General features: G+C 45.7%; 2 protein-coding genes across 2 annotated transcripts; both read left to right on the forward strand.

Moving 5' to 3' along the window:
* Window positions 1–470: 470 nt before the first annotated feature.
* On the forward strand, window positions 471–1,858 carry LOC134451721 (glucose-dependent insulinotropic receptor). Its single transcript, XM_063202124.1, has one exon. The coding sequence runs from the start codon at window positions 471–473 to the stop codon at window positions 1,785–1,787; it is 1,317 nt and encodes a 438-aa protein (XP_063058194.1). The 3' UTR covers window positions 1,788–1,858.
* Window positions 1,859–5,544: 3,686 nt separating this feature from the next.
* rbmx2 (RNA binding motif protein X-linked 2) lies at window positions 5,545–10,203 on the forward strand. Its single transcript, XM_063202958.1, has 6 exons — window positions 5,545–5,664; window positions 5,951–6,066; window positions 7,419–7,470; window positions 7,573–7,702; window positions 8,120–8,303; window positions 8,855–10,203. Exons 1-6 carry the CDS (start codon window positions 5,660–5,662, stop codon window positions 9,595–9,597), a joined length of 1,230 nt encoding a protein of 409 aa, XP_063059028.1. The 5' UTR covers window positions 5,545–5,659; the 3' UTR covers window positions 9,598–10,203.
* Window positions 10,204–14,725: the final 4,522 nt, after the last annotated feature.

Raw genomic sequence — 14,725 nt, forward strand, 5'->3', positions numbered from 1 at the left:
GTCTGGTCTTGTCATAACGAGCGATTCCCCTCTATCTCCCGGATGTACGCTACTGCTACGCTCCTAGGGCCATGATGGAGACTGGGACCGGAGCCAAGGGTGCACACTGGACAAGGGTCAGCGCCACAGAAACCATGTAAGCAGACAAGCACTTAGTGCATCTGGGGAGGAGACGAGACGTACTACTGCACTGTACCAACCTTTCCCACCGCTGCCTGCCTCCACAGTCTGACGCTGAACACTCTGCTGGAAGATTCTTTATTTACTTTTTCTCATTTTTGCCTTTTTTGTCAAGATTCCGAGATTGGGTGTTTTGGGGGGGGTTTTGCTTCACTACTTTGCTTCACTTGTTTTGTGACATATGCGCGGATGACAAGGATGATTATTTGTCAAGAACATTTTTCTCGACACCGCTGAGGCAACAACAGTAGCAGCAAAAAACAGCATCACTGTTACTACGTAAAAGAGAGATGAACAAAACCCAGGAGGACTCCATAGACGTACAGGTACACGAAACAGAATCGGTGTATGTTGTGCACTACAATGAGGGGTATGTTGCGCACTACAACGCCACTTACCATGTGGTGAACGGCACGACGATAGGCTGGATCCTGTGTTTCGGCTCCTTCCTCATCATCTCCACCAACCTGCTGGTGGCCGTGGCCCTGGTGCTGCTGATCCGCAAGCAGGGCTGCCGCAGCTGGTGCTTCGTGCTCAACCTGGCCCTGGCCGACATCCTGGTGGGCCTGGCCATCACCATCATCGCCGACGACGGCATCCACCCGCGCACGACGCCCATGCGCAAGACCGACTGCCTGCTGCGCATGGCCTTCGTCACGTGCCCCTCGGCCGCCTCCATCCTCACCATGTTCCTCATCTCGCTGGACCGCTACGTGGCCATCAAGCTGCCCCTGCGCTACGCCCGCGTCTCGGGTCGGTGGGCCACCGTCGGATCCCTGGTGCTCGTCTGGATGCTCTCCCTCGTGGTGGGCTTCCTGCCCTGCCTGGTGCGGGCCATGCAGTGGGAGGACTACCAGGGCACGTGCACCTTCTTCTCGGTCATCGAGCCGCGCAGCATCATCCTGATCTTCTGCGGGTGCTTCTTCCCCGTGCTGGGCGTCTTCCTCTACTTCTACCTGGACATCCTGGTCATCGCCTGCGGGCACCAGCGCCAGATCCGGCTGGCGCGCAAGGCCGGCACGCGCCACTGCCAGCCCAGCCGCTACTGGGGTCACGTCAAGGCCCTGCGCACCGTGGCGCTGCTGGTGGGCTGCTTCACGCTCTGCTGGTGCCCGTTCTTCACCGTCAGCGTGGTGCAAGTGCTGTGCACCGACTGCGAGCTCTACAGCTTCTTGGAGAACCAGCTGTGGCTCATGGGGCTCTCCAACTCCCTGATCAACCCCTTAGTCTACGCCTGCTGGCAGAGGGAGGTCAGGCAGCAGATTTGCATCATGTTTGCCCACCTCAAGTGCAGCGGTGGCGGCTGCTGCTGCTGCTGCTCGGCGGCAGCTGGTGTGAACTCCAGCGGTGGTAGGTGCTACTCGGAGAGAGCCACCGTGCCCTCTCAGGTGTTGTCCTCGTCCAGGGAGAACGTCAACGTCCCTTTGACTTCTGTCAGTGTTCTGAAGCCCAGTGCTGATATGGTGCCCTCTTCCCAGGTGTTGTCCCAGTCCAGGGACAACGTCAGCGTCCCTTTGACTTCTCTCAGTGTACTGAAGCCCACTGCTGTTGCTGTTGCTGCTGTTGCGGTGCCTTTGACCAAGTCAGTCATCTCTGATGCTTGTTGAGGAGCTGTTTGACATTCAGAGTCTATTGCACTGTCCCGATGAACCATACTAAAACAATTTTTCTGTTTCAACGGTGCATCAATACCTAGACACAGAAAAAAAACGTTATAGACAAAACCTGAGGACAGACAGCGGCGACACTGAAAAACAACTGAATTGGCTAATGGATTGGAACGTTTAAATGTCATTTTGATTACTTTAAAAGTAACTTCCATGTCATGGAACAGATGGGTCTGTGTTTACCCTGCTGTTGCTTCTCTGTGTCATCCACTCAACCACTCTCTATCTATCATTCTCTCTCTCTCTCTCTCTCTCTCTCTCTCTCTCTCTCTCTCTCTCTCTCTCTCTCTCTCTCTCTCTCTTATCGTCTACCTCTTGCCCTCTCTCATAAATACCCCAATTACTGATTTTATAACCTATGATTGATGCACTGTTATCTCCATTTCAGTCTAGTGTTGTATTTATATTATCTCTTTGCATGCGTGTGTGCGTGCGTGCGTGCGTGCGTGCGTGCGTGTGTGTGTGTGTGTCTGTCCGTGTGTGTGTGTGTGTGTGTGTGTGTGTGTGTGTGTGTGTGTGTGTGTGTGTGTGTGTGTGTTTGTGTGTGTTTTTGCGCGCACTTGGGTTTGTCCGTCTGTGACTGTTCTTTGTCTGTAAATCATGCTCAAAAATTGACTTAAAAGAATAAAGGGGCAGTTCTATGCGCTTCTGTTTTTTCATAGTCACATGCATCGACAGGAGACAGACATGTAAACTTAACTGGAGAGAAGACAACAGAGCAGCACAGATGCAATTCTTTTCTTTTTTTTTGTTAAATGCACAACATAGGGACTAACGTTTCGATGGATTTACCATCTTCACCAGAGTAACTGGACCCTCTAGTAGTTAAGCAATTACCTCTGCCAAGGAGGTTATGTTTTCGGTCACGTTGATTGTCTTTTTGTTTCGAGGATAACTCGAAATCCGGATCTTCTTTTATGAGATTGGGATATAGGGCCAATTTTGACATTCCAGTTTAATCCACAAAAACAAGGCAGAAAGACTTGAAAAAAATAGAGTGTTACATAGTCAAATGGTCTATCAAACAGCTTCCTTGGCGGAGGTCTGCACTCTCTGAGTGCATTTCTAGTTTGTGATTTGAAAATGATCTTCAGCGAGTGACGATTTAACAGACAACTATAATGTCTTGGCCATGTGTTAAAGGTTCAGGCAGGGGCGGATCAAGCCATTTTGGAACCCTAGGCGAAATATCAACATGGGGCCCTAAAAAGTCATTATGTAATGGTTAACGTTCGGCGAGAAGGTCGCTACCGTGGAATAGCAGCACGACAGAGAGAATCTTTAGACCCCGACGCGGAGCGGAGGGGTCTTGTTCTCTCTGAAGTGCTGCTATTCCACAAAGCGACCGACTCGCCGAAAGTTAACCCGCTTATTATATGGATATACTTACATGATTCACACATGGCGGGGACATTTCTTTAGGCCTATTTAATGTTAAGTCTATTATAGTTTTTAATGTCAAAAGATTGTTGCTGCGCAAAACAAAACAGTGCCGTTGTGGAACACCGCTGGCAACAGCTAGGTAGCCTGGCCAGGACAACAGGTGTTGTCTATCACAGCAGCTGATTAGAGTCTTGTTGAAAAGTCGCTTTAGCAGTGAAAAGCCTTGTTGCCATTGACAGCGGTCTGTTATAGACCAACCCGTCCGTTATCGAAAAATAACAGACGTGCGAACGTTGGGGAGCCCCGTTGAAATGAATGGAGCATTCGACCGATGACGTCACACCATATAATAAGTAATGGTTAACGTTCGGCGAGAAGGTCGCTACCGTGGAATAGCAGCACGACAGAGAGAATCTTTAGACCCCGACGCGGAGCGGAGGTGCTGCTCTGAAGTGCTGCTATTCCACAAAGCGACCGACTCGCCGAACGTTAACCGCTTATTATATGGATATACTTAAATGATTCACACATGGCGGGGACATTTCTTTATTTAATGTTAAGTTTATTATAATTTTTCATGTCAAAAGATTGTTGCTGCGCAAAACAAAACAGTGCCGTTGTGGAACACCGCTAAGCAACAGGTAGCCTAGACAACAGGTGTTGTCTATCACAGCAGCTGATTAGAGTGACAAAAGACCGGACCCCCTGTATGAAACATTCGCTTTAGCAGTGAAAAGTCTTGTTGCCATTGACAGCGGTCTGATATAGACCAACCCGTCCGTTATCTCAAATATCAGACGTGCGAACGTTGGGGAGCCCCATTGAAATGAATGGAGCATTCGACCGATGACGTCACACCATATAATAAATAGACATACAATTCTGTGTTTTGGTGCTATTTAAGTTATTTGAGCCATAAGATTACTTTGTGTAAGTGACAAAGTCAACTTCTTTCGTTTTTTATTGCATCTGGTGTGACAACCGGGGCCCCTATGGAGGACAGATTTGGTCTGGGCCTAGGCAATTGCCAAGGTTTGCCTAATGGAAAGTCCGCCACTGGGTTCAGACACTGCCTAAATTTACCCTAGATGAAATTGACAAGATTACTACTACAGAACAGATGAGCACTCGCACAGAGCTTAATCAAGTGTATTACATGTAGACAAAATGATCATAAGCACACATCTTTAAATAGATGCTAGCGTAGAGCATAATTTTGGTTTATAATGTAATTTGAAAAATTCAAGATGTGACAGACTACATAGGCTAGGTATACATCCCTGCTTTTAGTACTGCTTTTTTTTTACTTTTTAACTGTTATTATACACGCAAATGGGTGCTATATCAACAATTCTTGGAAGACTTGGGAAACAATAATCCAGCAAGACCATGGCTTCACTCAAGTCAATCTAGTGTTCCCACAATCTTGTACATTTATTCATTATGAGTCCAACTCTTTAACTCAACGTGAAAGACAAAGGCCGTTTAAATCTAAGGACGACGCCTGAAAGTTAAACATAGACCAACATTATACACAACTTAAAATTAATTATTATCATAATTATTATTTAATTAGGCCTATTTATAGGCTTATCATTTATTTATTTGGTCTGAAGTTCCTCAGTCAGGGCCACCTTCTCCAACCTCCTCATGTAGGGTCTAAGGTTAATACTGCACCTCTGTGAAACAGTGTTGCAGCAGCAGCTCGGACAGTAAGCCTAAGATAAGATTTGATATGTGGCAAGACTAATTAATTGCCAATCAGGAGGCATAGGCTGTATTATGATCTGTACGTGGCATGGAAATCTACAGGGTATAATGAAGAGTGAAGTGTGGTTCACCAGGTCAACAAACAAGAACAGCTGACAGCAAAGCATCAAGGACATCTGGGCTTCCATAATGCACTGTTTCTGCCATTGACTTCAATGTTAAGTGCATCATGGCAGTGATTAAGACAGAGAGAGTCCTAACCAAGTATTGAAGTTGAACATTGAATGTTATGTAGAAATTACCAAATTTCAACTGATTTGATGTGACCCGAATTTTGATGAAGACAATGGTGATTTTATTACAATATTCTAATAATGCGAATTCCCCAATTCATGTTTTTTTTAGCTGTAAGGTCAAAATGTGCAAAAAAATAAACAAATGAGTGATTAGAATAGTTCAAAATCTGGGCCATGAATCTATAATCCATGACAGTTTAACATTATTGATGGAATTATGGAAATAAAACAACTTTTCATGCTATTCTAATAAATTGGCCTGGAAGTAGTGCAGTCAACTACCCACACACTCAGCCATACTTCAATACCCACAATTCCAAATCTATCTTACACCGGATGTGATCACTTTTGACCCGGATAGTAAATGATAGTAACGCCGTTGTTTCGTTCGGAGTGATTCATGTCTTGGATAAAGTTTTCAGGATGAAGTACGTACCAATAAATCAACTAACTGTTTACTCCATGTGCGATTAAAACTAGCTTTAATACACGAAGGCTGTGCAATATGACTGTAGTTTTAGAAGCTCGTCAATTTAACACAATCACTGTGGGCTGGTGCAACACCAGAGGGCTCATGCTCTTCATTTACTTCCACGTTTTCAGATTAAATTCTAATGTTCAGCTTCATGTGTCATTTTCGACATTATATACAGTGATGTACCACATGCGTTTCAGAATGTCAACATTAACGTCCTTTTTATTTGTTTCATTCAGCCCGCTGACCAAAGTGAAGTTGATAAATGAATTGAACGAGAGGGAGGCGAGTCTCGGTGTGAAGGACTCTGTGTCATGGCATTCGGAATATAAAGACAGCGCGTGGGTATTTATAGGTGAGAAAACACTACAGTACCTACATCACTTCTGAGGACTCATTTCGTTGACAGCTTTTGAGAGTTGTTGCGGTCCTTCAGTTGCCAAGTTCAGCTTTTAATGCCTCTGCAGTCATGCAAGATTCGACTGGAACTGTATTGTCTATCTACCAGATGGGGGCAGTAGAGGGTTTTGCTTGTCCTTGTCATCAAGGCATACCTATTTCAGGAAAAAAAATATCTGCCCTTTGCGGTGCCAGGCGATTGTGGTGATGTCATTCAACAAGCAGGCACTGCAAAACTGGATTAGGGAATCATGTTGTATGCATCTACATCCATTGAAGCAGATATGATGCGAAACAAACAGCAAACTTGCTCACTTGAATGTACATTCGGGTTCATGAGCATATGTAGAAGTATTCCAGAGCACTGATTTACTCCCTTGCGTGAAGTATGTTATCACAAAGTGAGTATCTGTAGGGGGTGTTACTAGCCTGGCCATAGCCCCCCATAAGCTTCAGCTTAATTGTCATTTACTTACACAGTGCACATATATGCACATTGCATGCATCATGTTATGATCAATAGCCAGCAACTTGGTAAAATCGGATTAATCCGTTCAAAACTTAAGAGTTTGGGGTGGGGAACCTATGTCTTGAGGGCTGTAATGTTATGTAATGTATGTTATGCAGCTTCACATGAAATATGAAATATTTCATAACGGAATCATAGACATTACATTTTCAATACAATTAATTTATAGTCAGGGGACATAATTAAGGTGGGGTCTGTTTGAAAGGTGGCTGCCGTCATTATAAGCCGAAAGTGCTGGGGGAAATCCTGGTTTGCGTTCATAGTATGGCACTTGGTGGAATTTGAAGTGGCCCTAGGGAATGAAAAAGTATCCTCACCCCTGAGTTCATCCCTTCCACCTGTTCAGGCATGCAGGTCTAAACCCTGTAAGGGTGGGGATTTGTTTTTAAATTGTAAAGTCCTCCAAGGTCCGTACTAACGCAAGCCAGGTGGCCAATAAAGGCCTATAAAGGTGGCCACCTTTACGACAGACCCCACCTTCACTAGGTCCCCTGAAAATATAATTCAATTGTATTGTAATTCGTAACATTTCTTTACAGAACGTGTCATGTTTCATGTATAACTGCATAGCATGAAAATTATGTCCGGGGATGGGGGGATTAGACGGTCTTGAGGGTCGTGTTCCCCTCCCCTGCTCTAAATAAAGGCATTGGGTCGTTTTAGTCTTACTGTAGTTCACTTACAGTAAACCTATCTGGTATTCACGTAAACCATGTACTTGTACAAGTATCAACCTTGCTGTGCTGCACTGAAGTCTAACCACTGTGTGTGTTTTGCAGGTGGCTTTCCCTATGAGCTGTCAGAAGGTGACATCATCTGTGTATTCTCCCAGTGAGTCTTACTTCTCTCCTTTCCTGTCTCATCTTCCTCTCTTTTCTTCGGTTCCATGTTGCCCTCATTTCACTCCGCAATGGTTTCTTCTTGTGTTTTCAGGTATGGGGAGATTGTCAATATCAACCTTGTGCGCGACAAGAAGACGGGGAAGTCGAAGGGATTCTGTTTCCTGTGTTACGAGGACCAGAGGAGTACTATTTTATCAGTCGACAACCTCAACGGCATCAAGGCACGCTTGCCCTCCTCTCATATACTCACTCACTGCTAGATGATTATTACTGTAACATATTTGTATGTCCTCCAGTAAAACATACAATATTTCACATTTTATGTATGCGTTATTGGTTCTGCGCTAAATCTCCAGCATAGCATTACCATAAGTTGGCTGTAGGGAGAGATTTGTACTGGTATAAGAGGCATAGTCATAATTGATCAAATAGCCATAGGCAACGTGAAATGATTTAACATGGGGAAGCACCAGAGAGCGAAAATGCTTCTGAGGTGAATGCATATTTTTTACATTTCAACGTTGTGTGGGAGTTCTTGTGTGCTGTGTGTGAGTTCTTGGGCTATGCAAAATATTTAACTTATAGTATAGTAGTATAACTTTTACATGTTAAAATTTGTTTGTTATTGATCCACACAGATCAAAGGACGGACCATCCGTGTGGACCACGTTGCCAACTACCGTCCCCCCAAAGACCACGAAGACATCGATGACATCACAAAGACTCTGCGGGAGCGGGGGTGCGCTCCAAAGCCGCCGTCATCCTCATCGGAGTCGGAGGAAGAGGACGGCTATGTCGTACCCATGAAGAAGTCAAAGAAAGGTTTGACCACGTCTAACTCCTCATCTCACATCGCATTCATGCTCACAAGTCTTAGACAAATCAAAATCACTGTCTTAAACTATTTGTACACCAAGAGCAAACTACACTACCTGAGCGATGAAAGTCATTATTTCTCCATGGAGGGTCGGCAAATAAAGCGACCAAAGTGAATTCGCCAGGAGCGAAACGACCTGAGTGACCAGAACAAATTTCAGCGATTAAAGTCAAGCTAATATTATGGTAATGAGCTATTACGTGGTTCGGCGAAAACCAATTGGAATGATCATAATCTCCGAAGGCCCCAGGCTGACAAGCCAGAGCTGTTATGTGACTAGCTAATTCAAAGATGTCAATGTCATGTCCAGAGCGAATAAAGCGAATTCATGGCAAAAGTTCTTCAGCGACCTCGGCTTCTCAGGTAGCATAGGCCGTTTCTGGTGTGTATGCAGCTTTATTCCTGCTTTTACTGTCTTGGTATTACATTTCACTTCACTTTTTTTCACTTTACGTAAGCTTCTTCTTTTCCTCTGCCTCTTCCATCTTCACAACAGACAAGAAAGAGAAGAAGAAAAAGAAGAAAGAAAAGAAGGAGAAGAAGAAGGAGAAAAAGGAGGAGGCAGCAGCGGCGGCGAGTCATGCAGCGGAGGACAGAAGAGCAGACCAGCGCCAGCAGCATCAGTCGTCTCCATCCCCATCCCCACCTCCTGCACCCGTGAAGAGGGAGAAGGTGGACGAGGCCTACGACAAATACGCCAAGAGGGGCCCGTCAGACACTCGCCTCCCCCGAGGAGAGAGGCTGGAGGCGGGCAGCACACAGCGGGACAGGGAGAGGGAGAGGCAGGAGGACGGACCCTCCAGGGCCTGGCACCTTAGCGATCGAGACAGAGAGCAGGAGAGAGACCGGGACCGGGACAGGGAACCACGGATCAAGGAGGAGGACAGGAGGAAAGACTGGAGCAGGGATGGTAGGGCCACATCACCCAGAGACAAAAACAGACCAAGGATGGAGAGGGAGGACAACAAAGCAACACACCAAGACTCCCATCCACGTGACAGCTGGGACAGACCCAAAGAGAGGGACAGGGAGAGGGATAGAGATCAGGACAGATCTAGAGAGAGGGACAGAGAGAAGGAAAGGGACAAGGAGAGAGACCGTGATCGAGAGAGAGATAGAGAAAGGGACAGAGAGCGAGATAGGGACAGGGACAGAGAGAGGGAGAGAGATAGGGAAAGGGACCGAGACAGAGGGAGAGATAAAGAGAGAGATCGGGACAGAGATCGTAAGTACAGGTGATTGAGCCAGAGTCCTTGTCACTTAGCTCAGTTGAAGCTGTGCAGATGGAATGTTACTGTTGTCACCTGCCTTGTCTTTCCCCAAATGAACTTTTGCGATACTTCTGATGCGACTTTTAACCTTTTTTTAGAGAAAGTGCGCTCAACTCCCAACTGTTTCCTACAAGGTCTTTGGGTGCGAGCAAACAGCAAAGTTCATGTTTAGTAAAAAAAAGCAGCACTCCAGGATGAAATTCTTGTAGTTTAATCTTAACGGGTTAGCATGGCAGACAGATAGACGTTTCGGCCTACGCCTTCTTCAGCGTCTTTACACAGGCCGAAACGCCTGTGTGCCTGCCATGCTAACCCGTTACGATTAAACTACAAGAATTTCATCCAGGAGTGCGGCTTTTTTTTACTAAACATGACCTTTAACCTGTCATCGATGGTGGGAGGTCGTATGGTTGCCATGGCTGCGGAACAATTCACATTCTCTTGTTTTGTTTGTCTCTAGAAATGTGTCGGGACGACTGGACCTTTTATTAGATCGGTCTTGTTTTTATTTTACTATTGCTTACAGCACTGTGTAATATTCTCCCTGAGGAAATAAAAACACTGTAGAAAAGAATACTTGTGGCTGTCACAGAAAATGTGATTTTGGGATGTCAGGTAGTGCCTTCCAAATGACATAATGATGTTTAGTCGTTGAAATGATGTGTCTGTTAGCATTGCCGTGAGGGACTCTTGGGGAGTGACAGAAACTAGGTAGGAGGGAGGCAGGGTAGAGTAGAGGAGTCGCCATGCGAGATTCTCTGGAGACAAACTCCACTGGGAGCTGGAACAGAGAAAACAAGAGTCGAAATGGATGGAGGTGCTGGGCGTTCATTGGCTCTGTCTACTTCATACTAATGCCAGTTTTGCATTCCATAAGATTTTCTGACTGCTTTCGCACATCAGAAAAGGCTGGGAACATGACATATTACATACGCAATCCTATGCTGGATTCCTATGCTATCCAATCTGTGCTGAAGAAATATACCTTATCTATTATATCTTTTTAAAAGGAAATTTGATTATTGACAGTATTTTTTAAATATATTTCTGCAAGGCCTACTTCTGTGCTCATAGATAAATCTATTTGTGTGAGAATCTGCTAGTTATTACAGCTCTTATATGTGACTGTAGCAAAACAAGCAGAAATGGGTGTATTGGCATACTATGCAAAACAACATTTGAAATCAAGAGAATACATAATATTTAAAGTATGAATTCTATGCTTTTATTTTGTCAGAGAAAGAAAGCTCTGTATGAAGTTAAGAAATATTTCAAGAACACATTTCAAACAGGAATTTGAGAACAAAGTTAAAAAAAAAAACAAGAAAGCAATATAATTTATCATATCGCTGTAAAACTCTTGAATAAACTCTACTCTTGAGCCGAGCTCAAACGCCCCCTGTTCAACAGGGTGGCATGTATACAATGCTAAAACAAGACAGATATAGCCATCATTCCCAGAGTTTTACAAAGTAGATACAGTAGTGATATTCACACTTCACATCGGTCATGTTAAATGTGTACTGCTTTTGGAGTAGACTCTGAAGAGGATGCAGAAATAGTACCATAGTATAATACTGTTCTGTAGTCAAGACAGATATCTTTGCTACTAACATACCCTGATCAACCTGGATTCATACTATTCAGAGAGAGAGAAGAGGTAGATTATTCTGACTTTACCACAGGAAATGCACAACTTCAAATGCTGTTGTTTCTTGAAACATAAATATATATTTGAAGAGTTTATTTGCAAAACGCTGTATCTCCATTTTGTAGAATGTTGGGAAATTGACATTTTTGTATTGGGCTTATTGCATTAGCTTGGAAAAGTATGTGCTCAAAATATTTGAATGGCAAGGATTCACACATAGGTGATACGACCTCTGAACAGTAATTTTCAATAATAAAATGCAAAAGTCAAAAATGGTGGAGACACTGTTTCGCAAATAAACTCTTCATTTGTAAAACCACCATAATAAACAAGAGAAAAAATTACATCTTCCGGCAAAAGTGGAGGAAAGTCAGAGTCGGTTATAAATAAGGAGCTGAGCTACTGTAACTTGGATGAGATGCAGTTCTGTTTATATATGATCCACTCACTAAGTCAAGAGAGACTATAGTCCTTCATATAAGGCTCTGGCCTTATTTTTTTCCAAACTACTCCAACTCCCATTGTCATTGTGACACATCACACAAGTGAACACTGCACACAACGAAATTGCATTTTATGCCTCACCCGTGCAAGGGGGCAACCCCAAATGGCGCACCAAGGGAGCAGTGCAGCGGGACGGTATCATGCTCAGGGTATCTCAGTCATGGAGGAGGATGGAGAAGAGCACTGGTTTATTACTCCCCCCACCAACCTGGCAGGTCGGGAGTCGACTCTTTTGGGCTACAAGTCTGATGCCCTAACCGCTTACCCATGACGGACCTTACCCACTCCCTTAGTGAATCACATTGCCACATTGGCCAATTCATATGATGTTTTGAATTCCGAATAAATAATTCAGAATCAAATAGTTCCATCGAGTTCACATTGCACTTTCCTTTAATTCCGAACTGTGAAGTGTTCACATGATGTTTTCAAAGCGGAATTACATTTTATTCAGAATTAAATTGTCCCATGTAACTGAGTTCATCGTCACACTAAATGTTATGTTAACGGACTTTCCTGCATCCGGGAGGTGGGGTGTACCCTGGCTATCAGCTGTCTGTGTGTGGGTGTGCGTTCCTGACTGTGGCGTGGCATGGGGTCAGTAGTGTCAGTGGTGGAAGACCAGGCCCTGGAGATGGACACATGGAGGGCTAGAGTGCCCTGAGAGTCCTGCGTGAAGAGTTCAGCCACGCTGAGGTCAAAGGTCATACAGTCTGAGGCGGCGATGAGGGCGGAGGTCGTTGTCATGGGGACGAAGGTGGAGGCCGCGCTGTCCTGGATCGCCCGCGGCGTCGCCTCCCACATCAGACGCCTCCGATTCCCCCTCAGCTCCAGCCGGTAGACGAAGCCCTCGGCCTCCTCGCTCAGTCCGACAAACAGCACCGCGGCGTGGAATAAGGCCGCCGCCGGGCCCGGGCCCGCGCCGCCACCAGCCACCACAGCAGGCGCTCTCTTCACCACCAGCACAAACGTCCGTCTGAAGCAGGACTGCAGCATCACCCAGTCCTCCGCCGTGGTCGCGTTATCTTCTGCTGCTGCTGCTGCTGATGATGGTGAAGATGATGATGTTGAGGTGTTGAAGGGGAAGACCACCTCTGTGCCTTCCCTTTGTGTGACGAGCTGCTGGTGCGACTGGATCAGGTGGGGAACTACATCTCCCAGAGTGCCTTGCCATCTGCAGGACGAGCTGCAAGGACAAATGCAGGCCGCCTGGAGCTGGAGCTGCGATGCCTCTGCCTCCCCCTGGTCTGTGTTTACCGAGTCTGTATGCTGGCGCTGCGATGGGATGTACCCAAGCTGGGCATGCTGTTGGGGAACAGAAGAGACACAAAGAGACGAGAGAGTGAGGAATGGAAACAGGAGACAGACTGAAGACTGATACAAAAGGCAACAGTGTCGGTGAAAGTGAGACAGCAATGCATAATGCCTCAGGAGGAAGGATGGAGATGAGGAGGGTGTGGAAGAAAGGATACAAAGATGTTTATTTGTCATAAGCATACACAGATAAAACAAGCTGTTTGAATTCAACACCGAGTCAATTTAACACTTTCTAGAGTGTTTTTGGACCTGGAATACTCTCTCAAATGTTGAATTAACACTGCATTTTTCTTTTCTTTTATTTTTGGGGGCCTTTATTTAGGATAGGAAAGTTTGAGAGTGTGACAGAAAACGAGTGGGAGAGAGAGGGGAAGGGTCAGAATTGAAGCCACTGTAGTGGTATGGTGTCCCCAACACTGCATTTTTCCACTGTGTACAAACACTGTGAGTGGGACATGCTGTGAGATGTCAGTACAAGTAAATCAGGGATACATCTGATAGGCAGAGAGGGCAGAAACAAAGAAACAGAGGCAGTCAAGAGCATAGAGGGGAGGGAGGGATGGAGGGATGAGAAGGGGGCAGTGTTGTGAAGAAAGCCAGATGAAATGAGATGGGAGGAGGCAGTGTTGCCAGATGTGTCTGATCAAATCCCGCCCAAAAGGTTCTCAAAAACCGCCAAAATGTGCTAAATTCCGCCCAATTTCAACACATTGCATTGATTTCTATGGGCACACAACTGCAGAAAAAAACGCCAAATGACCAAATTTTCCTGTTTTTACCCGCAGACCGCCATCCCAAGTAGCCCAATTGTGCGGGTAACCGCCCAATCTGGCAACACTGGAGGAGGGGAGGACAAGATAAAACAAAAAGGCATTAGTCAAAAGAGCCCAGAGAGGAGAGGACAGCTCATCGCGCCTCAGATGGCCTGCACTGATGACCTAATCCAAGGTGGCAGTCTAGCAGCAATATACTGTATATCTTACACGTCTGTTTCAGGTCACGGAGCATTGGCTACTCAAGATGGATGCCTACACGCCTGCCTCTGACTTTGAGTGTGCAGGTGTGTAATGTAATGTGTGATGTGTTTTGTGTGCTTGCATACAGTATACACTTTGTGTGTGTGTGTGTGTGTGTCTGCGTGTGTGTGTGTGTGTCTGCGTGTGTGTGTGTGTGTGCGTGTGTGTGTGTGTGTGCGAGGCATGCGTGTGCGTGTGCATTGCATGCTTGGGTGTTTGTGTGTGTGTGTGAATGCATACATCAATGTGTGTGGGTGTGTTTTCACATTCGTATACGTACTGTATATGCACCAATCATTTGAAGATGAATTACAGCAGTGCTGCACAGTGGAGTGGAGCTCTCTCCTTGATTATACCGAGTAGAGTAGAGTAGAGCGGCCATTACCGCCCAAGGTCACTCAGATGCCTGGCTGCACTTTCAGAGCCTCCACAGTTGAGTGTATGCAGTGCACCCACCTACCTACCACTACCACTACCACTACCATTACCATTACCACAAGGGCTGCTGACAGCTTTGACTGGGCCCGGGACAAAAGCATGTAAAAAGGGCCCCCCTCTCAATCAATACATACAATGTAATGGGGTCCCAATTCTGGGCCCCCTCTTTC

The sequence above is a fragment of the Engraulis encrasicolus genome, chromosome 7 (genome assembly GCF_034702125.1).
Source record: "Engraulis encrasicolus isolate BLACKSEA-1 chromosome 7, IST_EnEncr_1.0, whole genome shotgun sequence".
Taxonomy (NCBI): domain Eukaryota; kingdom Metazoa; phylum Chordata; class Actinopteri; order Clupeiformes; family Engraulidae; genus Engraulis; species Engraulis encrasicolus.

What these genes read in the sequence shown, in the direction of transcription:
- LOC134451721 (XM_063202124.1), top strand. Translation starts at nt 471, where the DNA reads ATGAACAAAACCCAGGAGGACTCCATAGACGTACAGGTACACGAAACA.
- rbmx2 (XM_063202958.1), top strand. An exon ending in ATCATCTGTGTATTCTCCCA is followed by an intron (nt 7,471 to 7,572) that starts GTGAGTCTTACT and finishes TTGTGTTTTCAG; the next exon opens with GTATGGGGAGATTGTCAATA. An exon ending in CATGAAGAAGTCAAAGAAAG is followed by an intron (nt 8,304 to 8,854) that starts GTTTGACCACGT and finishes TCTTCACAACAG; the next exon opens with ACAAGAAAGAGAAGAAGAAA.